At 48.6% G+C, this 15366-nt stretch overlaps 1 protein-coding gene across 6 annotated transcripts in view; it reads left to right on the forward strand.

Annotated features, from left to right (window-relative positions):
- FOXN3 (forkhead box N3) overlaps positions 1–15366 on the forward strand; it is a 403845-nt gene that overhangs the window by 364560 nt on the left and 23919 nt on the right. For 4 of the 6 annotated variants that reach the window (XR_006962155.1, XM_047080243.1, XM_047080242.1 and 1 more), the window contains one exon: positions 8798–8863. The exons of 1 other annotated variant lie outside the window; for it this stretch is intronic. Coding sequence is in view for 4 of the 5 variants with exons in the window: in XM_047080243.1 (XP_046936199.1) it covers positions 8798–8863 (66 nt within the window). In the remaining variant the exon portion in view is untranslated. The remainder of the gene's footprint in view (positions 1–8797; positions 8864–15366) is intronic. One more of the 6 variants, XM_047080245.1, reaches the window with a different exon arrangement.

A 15366-nucleotide genomic window follows, 5' to 3' on the forward strand; every position in this document is an offset into this window, starting at 1 on the left:
GAACACCTTTTTCAACGAAGAGATCAGGTCAAACGGGTCAATGTTTACGGCGTAGTCTCATACAGGGGTAGCACATTGCATGGGGCGGTGTAGGATTCAAGATGATAGACGTTTGTGCAGAAGGCACGGGGTGCGGTTTAGTTCTGACGTGTCTGTCTGATGACAGGTGCCTGTCAGAACAGGGAAAATCGACGCTTCTGTGGTCCCTTTTGAAATTCGTGCGAGTCATGTAACGCGTGCGTTCCCAGGCAAAGTGAGCCTTGTGTTCAGGGTTCTCCCCTCCAGCTGTTTGTCGCTCAGACATTAGGGCGGCAGACGAGGCGAGCTGGGCAGACAGTGGATATGTGCCGTGGAGTTCTGGTGTCAGGGTAGTGAATGGTATCTACTCTCACTAACACACCTGCCAGTGTCATTCTGGGCTGAACCTCTGCTCCCGGAAAGAGCCTTTGTGCGTCGACCCAGTTGAAGACAGAGCTCATTGAAGATGCCACGCCAGTGGAAATGCTCCATGGCCAGCACCAGCAAGATTGCCCTGCCTGGTGGCCCCACCAGAATGGCAGGAACAGTGGGAGAGTTTGTACCGTGGTCGCCTGCAGGTCCGCAGCCCTTGGGACCGTCACTAGAGGAGGAAGTGGCTTCCAGGGTGGAGCCTGGGCCATGGGAAGCCTGGTCTTCCCATCCGTGGGGATCAGTGATGGTGGAGACAGATGAGCTCATAACAGTGTGGAGAGGGGAAGAAATGACTGAAGACAGATGCCCTGGTGGTCCCCCAACACTTCTTGCCAATCGCGTGCCCTGTCCTCTGGGTATCTGATTGCCCCGCTGGCTTTCGGTTCCTGTCTTGGGGATCTCTGGGCCTGGTTCTGTCTCTGGCTTCTCCGACGTCCTTCCTCTGAGATATCAGTGTGGCCCGGCCCTTCGGCTCTCGTGAGAGCCCCCATCCAGTTCCCGGCCTGGTGACGGGCTTTGGCTCTATCACTGGTTGAAGAAGCCTGGACCAAGCAGGAGGTTTTCAAAGCAAAAACAAATCCAGAGTCTAGAAGGCTTCAGCATTAATTTCCCTGTCCTCCCTCCCTGTGTCGGAATCCCCTTCATAAAATCCCCAGATGTCTCCTCTGCTCGTGGCCATCAGTTACAGCATCTCCAGGGAGGCAAAAATCAGAGAAGGCCGTAAGTGGATTTACAACTGAATGAGGTGCAGAGGGAAAGGCACTTCCAAGGAACATACAGGTTCTCATTCCACCTGCATGAAGTTAAAAATATTTTTTTTCTTTTTTTCTTTTTTTCTTTTTTTTTTTTTTAACCCATCACAGGCAGTTGCAGCACAGTTTTCACAAGCCAGACAGAGCCAAACCAGAACTCCCTGGCTCTAAAAAAATAAAAAATAAAAAATAAAAAATAAAAAATGGTTGTGACTCATAGGACAGAATCCTAACCTGTTCTGGGCCTCCTGTCACCTTTACCCTGATCTTCAAGTTCTAGAATTTCAGAAGTCTTGTACGGGCCACCCTGAATCCACGTGGTCCCTTTCCGTTTGCTCCCAGACAGCTGCTAGAAAAACTTCCATCAACTGATCGAAGACATTGAAGAGGTAAAATGTTGATCGTTGATCGTTCGGGAAATTCTGAGCGTTGGATAAAAGAGGTGTTGGAGCGGCAGTGTCCCGGCCGAGAACAGGGTGGACCCTCCGTGTCCTGGGAAAGGGCTTGAGGTCTTACGTTCACTGGAAGCACACATTTGGAAAGATAAGCGATGCCATGCAGACCTCTCAGAAAGGCCAAAGCAAAGGGGACAGTAGAATCAAGAGACCCAGCAGACATCAAAGTCAAAGCATTTCTTTTCCCAGGAGACAAAACAAGTTGGAAGCATCTGCCGTGGGGAGTGTCTGTGAGCTTTCTTTTACTTTTCCAGCGGAGTAGCAGCAGTGACTCAGAGTTCATGGCCCTCGGAGCGTCCCCAGCTCAGCCACCCTAACGCCACATTAGAGACGGGCGTCTGAGTCCTCTAGAGACGAGAACCCTTGTCGTCCGACTCCCAGCCCAGGATGCATCCTGAACTGTGTACTTAACAACCAGAACCTTTCCCTTAAATCCCCTTCCGCAGGAAATGCAATTAGGGGCAATACATGGGCAATTTACACAAGTTAAACAGGGAGCTGACTTGGATATATGCGTTCCTACTAATTTGCAAAGTTGTCGCTGCTCTCGTAGTCGGTGCGTCTCACCTGTAGAGTTCACCAGTCACTGCTTTTAGGCTGAGAAAGAATCACAAGATGTGTGACTGGGAGCCTAGTAATACCTAGAATGCATGTGTCAGTCATTCATCCCCCACCCCCTCAGCTTGATTTAGATTCCCTTTTGCAGAAACTACTCTTAGTTTCAACTTGCTTAATAGCTGGTTTCAACTTGCCTCGTTTCTTCAGAGTAGCAAGCGTTTGGGGTTTTCTCGGACTCCGTTTTTTGGAGAAGGGCCACCCTTGGTGTTCTCTAGCCCAATTCCCCTCATAACGATGATTTTTAAGGTCGCCACTTGGAATCAATCTTTGCATGAGGTTTTTATTCCCCAGGGTCCCATCCATTGTGAAGATAGTCCACTGGGCTCTGTGGTGTCACTTTCTCCGCTGTCTGGCTGTGCGAACCCCTCAGATGTTTGCATTTCATACCCATGGTGAATACCGTCTTAAGAACCTTCAGCCAACAGGGAAGTGGAAGAAATATTGGTGGCAGGTGACCTCAGTAGATCTGACAGCACTCCCCTGTGCTGCTGCTCCCTACGAAATCAGAGGCTGCTGTTACAGATATCTTGATTGATCAGAAGAGTGGCCAAAGAGCACCACTCCCTACCTCTCTGGCTTCAAAGCTACCAACATAGATATCCTCTCTCTTATCCTATGCTTAGGGACTCCGTGTAAAGGGGGAAAGAAAAAAGGCGACAACAAGGTGAATTCCATATCTGTTTATTTTTGATGTATACTATTGAGATCATTTGACTCGAAGACCTACTTTTCTTGACCACAGCGCATGTCCACATAGCTCATTACAGAGTTTGTCAGCCTCAGCACTGTTTGCATTTTGCGACTGGATAATTCTTTGTTGTAGGGGGGCTCTCCCATACACTGTGGAATTCTGAGCAGCATCCCTGAGCTCTACCCACGAGTGGCCAGTATCACCTTCCCCTCCCACCCGGTCATGACAATCAAAACTGTTTCCAGACAGGGCGCCTGGGTGGCTTCGTCGGTTAAGTGTCTGACTTTGGCCCAGGTCATGATCTTGCAGTTGGTGAGTTCAAGCCCCGCATCCGGCTCTGTGCTGACAGCTCAGAGCCTTGGAACCTGCTTTGGATTCTCTCTCTGCCCCTCCCCTGCTCACTCTCTGTCTCTCTCAAAAAGAAAAAATTCTTTTAAAAGAATGTCTCCAGACACTGCCATATGCCCTTGGAGGGAAGGGGTACAAAATCGTCCCTGATTGAAAAACCACTTCCTTAGTATATGGAGTGTACATAAATGAAATCACACGTATCCAGAATTTGCCTGGGAATGTATACCTTAATCAGGGTTTTTATTTATTTGCTTGCTTGTTTATTGTTTTCAGCTATTTCTTGTCTCCTTGGCCCTAAAAGTTATCCCAAGCATTTTTTTCTCCATTTTCACGGACTAACCGAATACTTTCAGATGTGCAGCCTTGTACTCATGCAGCGTTGCAGAAAGTGGATAAAGATATTTCAAAGCAAAGAGACCTAGTGATGTTAGAGATGGTAACAGATTTCTGGGGAGCACTTGGCATGGACTCATTTTGGGTGGTATTCATATACCCTTGATTTTCTATTACTAAAAGTAGTCCTTTACCTTTCCTACACATCAGAATCCTCTGGTGAACTTTTGCAAAACTCAGTGTCATCTGAGGTGGGGCCTGACATTTGGTTTTCTGGAGTTTCCAGGGGATTCCAGTGCACATCAAGAGGTTTATGCTCTGGGGTGCCTGGCTGGCTCAGTAGAGCATACGACTCTTGATCTCAGGGTCATGAGTTCAAGCCCTACATCGGGCTTAGGGCTTACTTAAAAATTAATTAATTAATTAATTATTATTATTTATTTTTTTAATGTGCTAACTCTTTCTTAAAAACACTTTCTTAAAAAAGAAAAGAGGGGTGCCTGGGTGGTTCATTTGGTTAAGCGTCCAACTCTTGGTTTCAGCTCAGGTCACGATCTCAAGGTTTTTGGGTTCAAGGCCCACACTGGGCTCCACGGTGATAGCATGGAACCTGCCTGGGATTCTCTCTCCCTCTCTCTCTGCCCCTCCTCTGCTCAAGCTCTCTCTTTTTCTCTCAAAATTAAGCAAGTAAACTAAAAAAAAAAAAAAAAAAAGGCTTCAGCCCTGGAATGAGCAGCGGCAGCCCCAGACAGCTCTTGGATAAGCCCTCCATTCGCTAGTTCGACAACTATTTGTCTAGCACCCCTATGTTCCAGGCACTGTTCCAGGTGTTGGGAATACAGGCAGGTGAGGGGGAGCCCCGTAACAGGGCTCACTTGTTAGTGGAAAAGGTGAGAGAATAGGAGCACCTTGGTGTGTGCATTTGATTGCGCATCATGTCCTTGTATCCCATAATTTCTGTCCACATGGGTGTCATCTGTTCATCGTGGGGTTTTTTTTTTTTTATGCTTCGTGAATCTTTTTTTATTTAGTATTGTAAAGACCTTTCATCGTCCTATCAAACATTTCAGTTTATGAGGAGGAGTGGGGAGAACTAAACATGTTAGACCTATGGACAATTAAACGATTTCTACGAGAATCACTGGTTGTAATTCTTCGGCTTTCCATACAGGCAATGCTTCATTATTGTTTTGTTAGATCAGTCAGCTCAGTGATGCTAAGGACAGTGCTCACGTTTTTGCAGCAGTTCTACGGCCACGACTTCCAACCGTCCGTCGTATTCTTAGTTAAAATAGGTAGACTCTGCAGTCACTTCTCCATGAGCCCAGGTCCCAGAAGAAGGAGAACGAATGCAGACAGAAGCTACACTCCGAATCCACAAGACGCCTGAGCCAGGCTGGATGGATTGCTCAGAGTGGACCCAGCAGATGCCCAGAATGACAGGTCATGGCTTTCCAGAAGCAATAGGGTATCCTTCCAGCCTTACTGAGGGTGTTCACTTCCTCCAAAAGCGTTGAAATAAATGCGCCTTTTGGTAGGTGCTCTTTGGAGTCCATAGTCCTGGCAGCCACAGGTCAGAAAGGGAAGAGGAAGTCAGGGGACTTTATAGGCAGAGCTAGGAACTATGTGGAATGAGTTGGAAGACCAACCAGTCCGCTCCCAAGTCTACAACCACCCACCACGATTTTAAAAGAAATGAACTCCACCCCTGCACATTTAAAGTCACGTGTTAATTAGCAGCAGACTGAGGACTTGACCCCAGGAGTTCTCATGCCTCGACTACTTCTTTTCCCATCGCTCACAGAGAAAAGGCCCTCCCCCTTTCCCCGTGCCCCAGAGAAACCCATCTCCACATTTTGGGGGAAAATGAAGCGCCATATCTGTATATATTTTTTTAATCTATTTTTTTTTTTAATCTAAGAAACAGAACTGTTGTTTCTAGAGACTCTGTTACCTATTTCCATCACTGTAGCATAATGTATTTGTGTATGTACCTTCGCGAGAAGAGGATTTGAAAGCATCTTTGAGGTGTGTGGCCGTTTTTCAGCCTTGTACTGCAGAGAAGAGGCAATGGAATAAGACAACCGCATTAAAGATGAAAATTGAAATGGGGCGCTGGGAACTGGTCCAAAGGAGAAGTAACATTTGTTACTGAACCATGAGCAGAGGAGGAATTTTTTAATCCAGGCTTGAGATTGATTCTGATTTGAGGATGGTCATAACTTTATTAAGCATCCATGATGGCATGCTTGGTGTTAGACTGAATTAAGCAGGGGTAACTGATTTGGGGATTCTGTGTGAGGATGCTAAATTAGCATCCTAATTTTGGAAGATTGTTCTCACCAAAAATAAAAAGGGTAGTGCTTCTGTATTTTCCTGGACCCCTCACCCAGGTCCCTAGAGATGCAACAGCGAAGGGTGAAGGGTACGCCTGGCCAAGTAGATCTTCATTCCTAAAAAGAGTTCCTGACCAAAATATCTTTCTCTTTTCTTATGCTGATAAGCTGGATTGAACCACTTGCGGGAAGAAAAGCCTCTCTTTTAAGCCCAGGGAAACTCGTATGCAGTCAACCCACTGCTCATCCTCCCCTCCATCTAGTCCTTGACCTTGTTATCCTTCAGAATCAGCTGTGCCTCCAGAGCGGACCAGCCCCTAGCCCCAAAACAGTTGCCCAAGTGCCTAAAACCTTCCAGCCAAAAAACTCCAAACAAGCACTCTGGATTCAAGCGTCCTATTGGAATAGGAATACTTCCATCAGAAAGCCTCTCTGCTACCTAAAGATGTAAACCATAGTGGTGTCTCCTGACCACAGAGAATTAAATCTTTCAGGGAGACCCACGGTGTGCTCACAGAAAACGCATCACCTAAGGTGGCATAGCACGTCTGCTTGCTCGGAAGGAAGCCACTGGAGGGACTTGTCCTGAATGAGTCGCTGTGTTTATTTGGCTCAGATGGGATGGGGCTGGTGGTCCCGGTGATGCTTTGTGGGCCTGAAGCACTTCCCAAGTTGCCTCTTAGGTTCCGCGAAATTCGTGTGCGTGCTGCTGCTCTTTTGGTTCATGAAAGATTCTCTTTCTCATGTCTTGTGTCTTTCTCTCTGTGGCCCTTTGTACCTTTCTCCGGTGGTCGTGTGTTTCTGAAGAATAAAGAAATACTTTCTTTAATTTTCTGGGAAAACAAACAGGAAGAGGCTCTTGACATTTTGCCTGTATTTCCTCTTGTTCTGTCTGTCCCCATCAGACCTCCTGGTCGTTGTCGTTGAGGAAAAGTCTGGGTAAGAGTTGCCTGGGGAGACCGGGGCCAGGCACCCGGGCCAAGCCCTGGTTGCTGGCAACACTTTGTGTTCTCAAAGATGGCAAAGAATCTTTACTCTGCCAAGAAACAGGTGTGTTTTCTCGGCCCTGAAAGAGGAAGGGGCCCTTTCCAAAAAGAGGAAGTGGGAGGAGACCTCAGTCCCTCCATAAAACCTTCCAGAACCTAAGAGACCTGCTTTTGGCAACACGCTGTGTGGGGAGACGGGGGCCTAGGGGCAGCAGGAACCCTGGGAACCGTGAATAGGACCTTAAGTCTTTCAGCTCAACTAATATATATATATATATATGTTTTTTTAATATCAGTGGGGAACGATGACTGTTTTAGAAATGTCACCCCAGGAGTTGCCAAATAAGTTAATTTACCTGTTCCTCATGCTATTAACATAAACCTTCACTCCATTACAGAGTGTAAGTAAGGGGCCTCCTGCAGGCGAAATCGAAACTGGCCTCTAAAGTTCTTTCCCCCCTCCCCCATTTTTTTGAGACGCTGTCTTCTAGAACCAGCGTCATCCATATTATTAATCGCTTGTGGGGCTTTATACTGTATCACATTACTCCCTTGGAATTAAACTGCACATATGAAGTATGAAAAATGTACTTTTTTTAAACAGTAAAAAAGTCATTTCCTAGCATAATACCCAAAATAAAGTGCCGTGGAGCCATTAGTAGTAAATTGAATTTTTTGGCATGTAATTTGTACAAAAACTGACAAGTACGAGCCCCCCTGCCCACCCCCGCCCCCCATCATTAGTCATTGGGTTTAGCGGACGCAGAGGTAGTAATCTGCAAGGGCAGGCATTTTGATGTCGACTTCAATTGCACACTTCATTTATTCGGACAGGGCACAGGCGGCAGCTTCTGTCACGGGGCATCACTGCACTATTAGCGAATTTCGCCCCAGGGCAGCTGGGACGCTGTTCTGGGGCAGATGTTCTTTTCAGCCTATTCAGTGACCATTCTTGGGAGTTGTTTACTGTTGCCATGGTGACTTTCATTTCCATAGCAGCAGCGCTGCTGTTTCTCAGAGGAAAATGAATTTAGTTATAAAAGGATAATATTTTTTCTCTGTCTCTATATAACCTGCCATCTGTCAACTGGTGGATCAGTAAGGATTCAGAAACCTATTAAGAATTATAGCAGCGAGGTGATGAGTATTCTTTTTGTCCCATATTAAAAGCAGTAATAGATGTGGAAGCAAACGCTGTGCCCTCAACATCATAACTTTCATGTTTTCTTTATATCTTAAGTGTGTGTGTGTGTGTGTGTGTGTGTGTGTGTGTGTGTATTAATGCCTTCACCACTTCTGCTACCACCACTGCGTGCACACAGCGTCTCGTAAAGTACAATTTACATTCTGCTGACAGATGGAAATGATCCGACGTCTTGTTTGTATCTCACTAGATGCAGGTATATTTAGGGCTTTCTCTTCTCGGTGCTGTGAGCTTCCCCAGTTCATCAAAGACTTCTGTAGCTAAATGTCCTATTGTCACCCCACTCCCCTACTCCTCCGTGCCAGGGGAGTAAGCTGTAGGGGTGCATAGATCAGCAACTTATCAGGAACAATTAGTCAGATTATGAAATGAGCGAAATGAGGAAGGACCATGCTTTGTCTGAGAAACTTACTAACCTGCCCCTTAAATCTCATTCTAGAATACCTTTCTTCCTCTCAAACGCAAACGGGAAGAGAGTCACCTTTGGGATAGCTCATCTTGTTCCCAGATTTTTTTTTTTTTCTCTGTTGCTTTCATAAACTGTAACTTGCAGGGGGAAAAAAACACACACAGACACCGGCCCCGTTGTAAATAATGTTATTTATTGGTTGATTTTTCCAGATCCTGACATTGATGCTGCCAGTGCCATGATGCTTTTGAATACTCCCCCTGAGATACAAGCAGGTTGTGAGTAGATATTTCTATAGCCTACAGCACCGTAGTTTGTGAACTTAACCTTCTCATTTATATACCAGGCCATAGGAAGAACTAATTCTCAAGTAGAACTTCCCTTGTAGAATCCCTTTAAAACTTAACCTAAGTGCATGATTACATGCATATGCCTGCAGACATGCGGCCACGCCTATGTGTGAATGAATGCATAGGTGTGTTTCCGGGATGACAAAGTTTTAATATAATCTCAGGGCTTAAGACTTGGGGGAAGGGAAGCAGACCCTATAATGGATTCCCGCGGAGAGAACTTCCTTTCTCCTGCAGGAATAGTTCCTGTGAGTTTGTAGTTTCTGCTAGAAGAGGCTTTGTGGGGCCAGCCTAACAGTGATGGAACTGAGCAGTGCCCGGTTTCAGAAATTTCTTTCCCCTTTGGGACCTCATTAATAAAAGGCTGCCGTTTTATAAAAGAGAGAGGAGAGGAAAGTCCGGCAAGACGGGGACGCAAGAGCTTGAAGTAGCCTTGAAATGAGCCATCATGATGCACCCCCACCCCCCACCCCGCATCATCCCCACCAGTCTTCCAAGCTGTCACAGAGAAGGGCCGGGCTAATTTTGCCAAGCAGGGCTCCTGTCTTCACCGGCCGTTGGCCACTGAGCAGTGTCAAGCTTGAAACAGCACTTCTTCTTCCTTGAACTTGTCTTCTATTGTGTCTTTTCCCACCTCTGAGCTACACCTTGGAAAGGTCTCCTTCCCGAGTGATGAACAATGACCTTAAATGGAGATATCTGTCTGTCCCCTCGTCCTCCTGACTTGAAGCTAGTTCCCCGGTCCCCCCTTCACCCCCACCCAGAACCCTGTTGAGCAGGTAGCCAGCTCACTTCCTGGGGTCTGCTCAGGACATTGCTGTGTGGCAGCCTCCTGTTGACGGAACACGCTGATAAGGTGATGCAGGGGACCCCAGCACCCACCGGGCTCATTCTTGGGGCTGGGCCCTCAGCTTGCTTGGGGCTCTGGCTCCCTGAGTCAGGGGAATCCCCCACGTTCATTCTCGGGTGCTTTTGTTAACAGTTAGCCCTCCACTGGTCACAGCCTTCCCCGCAGCTTTGGGAAATTTGAGTCTATCCTTTCTCCTTCCTTCTTTTAAAAGACCCGAGAGATGTGTCTCAGGAGAGACTCATCCCCCTGGCAGGGGCTGCCATTACCTGCTCCGAAAGGCGTAGAATTCCCTTTCTTTCTTGGCTAATCTCAGATTGCCAGCAGTTGAAGTGTTAGAGGCTGCCCACACCTCCGAGAAGCAAACGCCATTGCTAAGCACTTGTGTAACTAGCACAGTCCAGTGACTAGCAGTTACCCTGTAATGTGGTTTTTAAATGACGTTTGAAGTTGCAGAGAAATTGAAAACAAAACAAAACTCCATTCTCAGATGACATTGCAGGAAGAGTGCAGACAGATTGTAACCAAGTTACAGTCTGAAACAGTTTCGGGAGTCATGTTGCATGACTTAACAGTGAGGAAAACACTTTTTTCATCAGAGCCGTAGAAGGTTCAGGAGCATCTTCGTTAGCACCCGGCCACTGTGCACAGGGATCACTGGCTTAAAGAAAAGCTTTTGATGAACCAGAATGATGGAATTAAGAGGGAAAGAGGCAGGGGGATTGGTCATTAACGGATCCCTAGCAGCTTCCGTGGAAGTCCATTATCAGTAGTGGCTAAATGAACTTCTCCCCGCTCCCTCACTATAACACTCAAACTATAAATAATTATTTTTTCAGGGTATCCATAGTCTTACTTGCATGGAAATGCAGAATTTGAGTTTTAAAAGTTCAGTGTTTATGTGTCAAAGCTGTAGGGCTTTTTTAGAAGGCTTTCTTCCTACCTCAGTGTTAGCTCTGTGAGAAATTCAGCCTCAGCCCGGCCTTCGTGAAAGCTCCGGGCCAAGAAGACGGCTCCAGTGTCCTAGAAGGCAGGAACCATTGGCAGGAGCCTCCAAGAAATAAATGTAAAGACTAGGGAGGGGGTAGGAGCACCATCTTTGTGTTCTCCTTCCCATCTGGCCCCAGTCTCTAGTAAAATCCCCTAATGGACAAGCTAGCACATGGTCAACAGGCCGGAGCAAAGCCCCTGAAGATGTGAACAGGACTTTAGGAAAGAAGTGAACATGCACTTGGGAAGCCAGGTGGCCACTGGTCAGCCTCCCAGTAAAGGAGTCGGGGGCGGGGCGGGGGGGTGTCTCCAGCTGGGGGCCTCGGTCTTCTCTTAGCACTTCTCGGCTTCCCTCTTCCTCCCCCTCCCCTTGTCCTTATCTTATGTTGCGTGTTTCTTTTCCTGGGATTCGGTGAGTGTCTGGCCTCCTGAAGGGAGAAGGGGTAGATACTTTCTGTGGTGCAGCCTCCATACTCCTGCCCTGCCAGCTGCCCCCGAGGCCTGGAAAAAGTGGAAGGTGATTCCTCACCAAAAAGGTTCAGAGGCGGCAGACACCCAGCCCCGGTGGTGGAGGGCGGGCGGCCTGCCTCGTGGTGTTTGTGTGCACGTGTCCCGGTGTGGACGTGGGTGCCTAGCATTCAGGCGTCCCCTCTGCCCATGCACGGGGAGCACAGGTTCGCATCTGCACGCAACTGCCTGTGTCCCGCCCCCAGGCTGCGCTGTGGCCGAGCTCTGTTTACAGAGCACTATTTATAGCCCCTTGTTTTCCCCTCCTGGGCTAGGATGCTGCTTGAACAGGGGCCACCAAGCTTGTCTGTCTGCTGCTGTCACTTCCAACAGTAAGAGCTTGGCTTGGGTGACTTGAAAGGCTTTTCCTTTGCCATCGACCTTCATAGCTGCCCCACTTAAGGTCACCGTACAGCAGCCACTTAGATTATTTCCTCTCTTCCTTCCCTGCGCCCAGCATCTGCAAAGCTAGCTCGGGGCTGGCAAACCAGCCACCGTCCACAGTCCAAGCTGAGTAGATCGTACAAAGGAAACTTCTCAAGAAACTGGTGAGAATCACAGTCAGCCAGGCCCCTTTATCTTTGAGGGGTCCCACAGTGCCCCAAGGGAGCTCAGCCTGCCCCGGACCCTGCCCCTGGTATTACTTGAGCTGGCTCCTTATGGGTCCCATCAGTCTCTCCTGGCGACCAGATGCTTCACTTTCAATGAGGCAGCTGAGTGCATCTAATCCAAACCGCAGGCTTCAACATTTTGTCCCCACCCCCATCCCCCGGAGCCCCAGTGATGATGTTATCTTTTCCAGACTTTCCACTTTGCAGCATGGGGAACATTCTAGAAGGTATGCTGTTGTGTCTCGCATGTGCTATCGGACACCACTTCCAGAAAACTCAGCACAGGACATTGCTGCTTCGTTATCTCTTGAACTTTGGATTGTGCTTCTAGACCCATCCACCTCCCCCTTTCCCTTCAAAGTAGCCATATAGACTAATTCCAGCTTCTAGAGTCTACTTAAGTACCTGCTTTGCTGTTCCCCTCTGACAAGCCCTGTGAGTCATCTTTAACCCCAATGTGGAGGGATTGTTAGGAAGTCAGATCACCATTCTCATCTTCAAAGGCTTGTATAATCCCTAGTTGGAATGTTCCCAGAGAGGAACTCTGGATGATAAACAAAGCAACCAAATGGGACAGCAGAGGTGAGGGAAGGAGGCAGCGTTCCACACCCCCTGGAGCTCCAGTGTGCATCCAGCACACCAGGCACTGGAGAAGAAAGGCGACCAGGACGGAGGCTCCCCCATTCCAGCCCCCTCCCCAGCATCTTTCCAAGTAAGCAGGTGGAAAGTCCCGCTTCGGGAAGGGGAAGGATTATCGGAACCACTTGCTGCTCAACTTATGGCCTCTGGTAGCGTCAGCCAGGGCTGCCCTCCAAAGGCAGCAGGAGCTCAGAGGTTAATTTTAGAAGCCGTGAAAATCAAAGAAGCTGAGCATCGGGAAGGAGGCTGGGGAGGCTGGGCCGGGGCCACACCGAGGGTGGCGGAGCGTGGAGGGAAGTTTGTCTTGTGCCACAGACGGTTTTCTTGGGTCCTCCAGGTGATCACGCTTAGATCACGGTGAGCAGTGCTGCTTGGTTCCCTCCTCTTTCTGCGTGTTACTTTCTTATTGCCTAAAAATAAGGAAGTTTAGAGTCCCTCTACACTATAAGAGAAAGGGGATGGTCAGCAAGAAGTGGGAGCCGTGGGGCCCCTGTCCTTGGCGCCTCGTCCCAGGAACCCGAGAATCTCAGAGATGTGTCTTCTTGTGTGTAAAAGCTGAACGTTGGACTGATCTGACAGGAAAGGATGGTTGCTGGAGGCCTGTGCCTTTTGCAGTGACCGCCACAAGCATATCCAGTTTTCTCACTATACTCTTCTGGGCTGGAGGGCTGGAGCCATGGTACAATTTCAGTACAGTTTCAATACACTGGGTGGGACGGGCTGGTTGTAAAGGGCTCGGTCTGATTTACCCTGAGGGCAATACAGAGGAAAAGGAAGGGGTAGATAGACCGTGCTGATAGGAAAACAGCTGAGGAATGGATTCATGCTCCCTCCGAGTCCCCAGAACCAAAGACTGGCTAATATGGACCTCACAGACATTTTAGACGGGCTGTGATTCGTTTTCCAGAAGCCACGTTCCTGACGCTTGGGGATGGAGACAGGAAGGAGAAAAGATGGGAGAATAGTTAAGTGTCACAGCTGGCTTCTGGCAGCCCATGAGCAAATATGAACACATCACCATCCCAACATGAAAAGCGCTGCCAGTGATGAGGACTGAGAAGTGCCAGGTTTGGTTGGCAGAGGCAGCATTCAGTTGCAGCTCATTTGAGAGCAAACTCCAGGAGTCAGGAGAAGAGCCTAGTTTATGTGCCAGAAGTCTGTGAGGTTCAGGAAATGGCTCAGGGAAAGCCTTTTAGTGCTGCGGAATAGCTTCGTCCGTGAGATTCTCTTTGAAGTGAATACACTTCATTAATCCGGAAGATGTGGGCAAATGCAGAGTTGAGATATCTAAAAAGCATAAAAGGCTGGAAGAATTTCTCCCTGTCTTGACCTCCACCCCCCCCCCCAACACCCCCCTCAGGCCCTGTTCCTTATAATTAGTAAGAGGAAGGTAGAGAGGTGCATGGGATAGTGGAAGGACGGACAAGATGGTGATGAAGAGCTTATATAATGGACCGGCCGCCGAGCTAAGCAATTTACATCAGTCGTCTTATTTAACACTCAGCAACACTCCTATGAGCTGTTTATACCAGGTTTGCAGCTGAGGAAACTGAGGCACATGAAAGTTGAGGCACTTGCCCAAAGCTGCAGAGCTAGTGGGGAGGCAAGACTGGGGCGGACGGAGGCCGTGTTGCCCTGAGCTTGTACTCTTCAACGTTTATTTATTTTTGGGAGAGAGAGAGACAGACAGAGCATGAACGGGGGAGGGGCAGAGAGAGAGGGAGACACAGAATCGGAAGCAGGCTCCAGGCTCTGAGCAGTCAGCACAGAGCCCGACGCGGGGCTCGAACTCACGGACCGCGAGATCGTGACCTGGCTGAAGTCGGACGCTTAACCGACTGCGCCCCCCAGGCGCCCCAGAGCTTGTACTCTTAACCACTGCAGAGTACTTCTTCCCTGGAGGCTGAGATGAGCTGAGGACACGAAAAGACCCTGGTCCCCAGTCCATGTTCGCTTCCTTTCTTTGTTCCTCTCCCTGTAGGGCATCCCCCCTGGGGCATAACAGTTCTAGGCGCTTGGGCAGAGGACTCTGGGCTTAGGGCACTGTCCTTGGGGTTGCTTTTCTCCTTTGGCTGGCAGATGACTCCCTGGCCATGCTGTGTGACTCCCATCTGCTGTCTTCACTGTCCAGGGCACCCCAGTCTTTGTCCCAGAATTATAGGTGTTTCAGGTATTTCCCACAGGGGTGACTCTGACATGGGACCAGAAGCCCCATAAGAGCGGTCACCGTTCCTCCAGCTACGTTCTGTGACCGGGAAGATGGCTAAGTTCTTCCGACATGGTCTGGGTTTGTTCTGTTCTGTTCTTGTGGACTTTGGGCTCACCTGGAATGGAGAAAGCACAGGCTTTTGTATAACAGTAGGGCCTTTATTAACTCAGTTAAGTCTCCACTCTGTGAGATAAATACCATTTCTGTCCCCATCCTCTTAAGTGGCTTGCTCAGGGGACACAAGCAGTAAATGACAGAGATGGGATGCAGACCCAGAGATGGGATGCAGAGATGGTGTTGGACCCCTCCAACATCAGAGTCTGGCTCTCAGCCGCCGTGCTGCAGACCTTTTCCCCCGCTCAGAACCCTTTCATGGTCTTCCCCATATCCATGGGATGAAGCCCAAACGCACCTCATTCCTGCAGAGGGATCATACGCTTTAGCCAAGTTAGTTTTTGTTCTTGTGCACATCGTAATTTTTATTACTTCCAGGCCTTGTATGTGCCGTTCCTGTGCCTTTGAATGCCAACTCCGACTGGAGTTCTACAGGAAGTCTTCCCAGACATCCTTTACTTCGGGTTAGATGCCTCCATCCTTCATGCCTATAGTATAGCCGCTCGCCCCGCTT

This window comes from Lynx rufus, unplaced genomic scaffold (assembly GCF_022079265.1).
Source record: "Lynx rufus isolate CCGP_SWC_20201006 ecotype Redwood Valley unplaced genomic scaffold, mLynRuf1.p SCAF_17, whole genome shotgun sequence".
Lineage (NCBI taxonomy): Eukaryota > Metazoa > Chordata > Mammalia > Carnivora > Felidae > Lynx > Lynx rufus.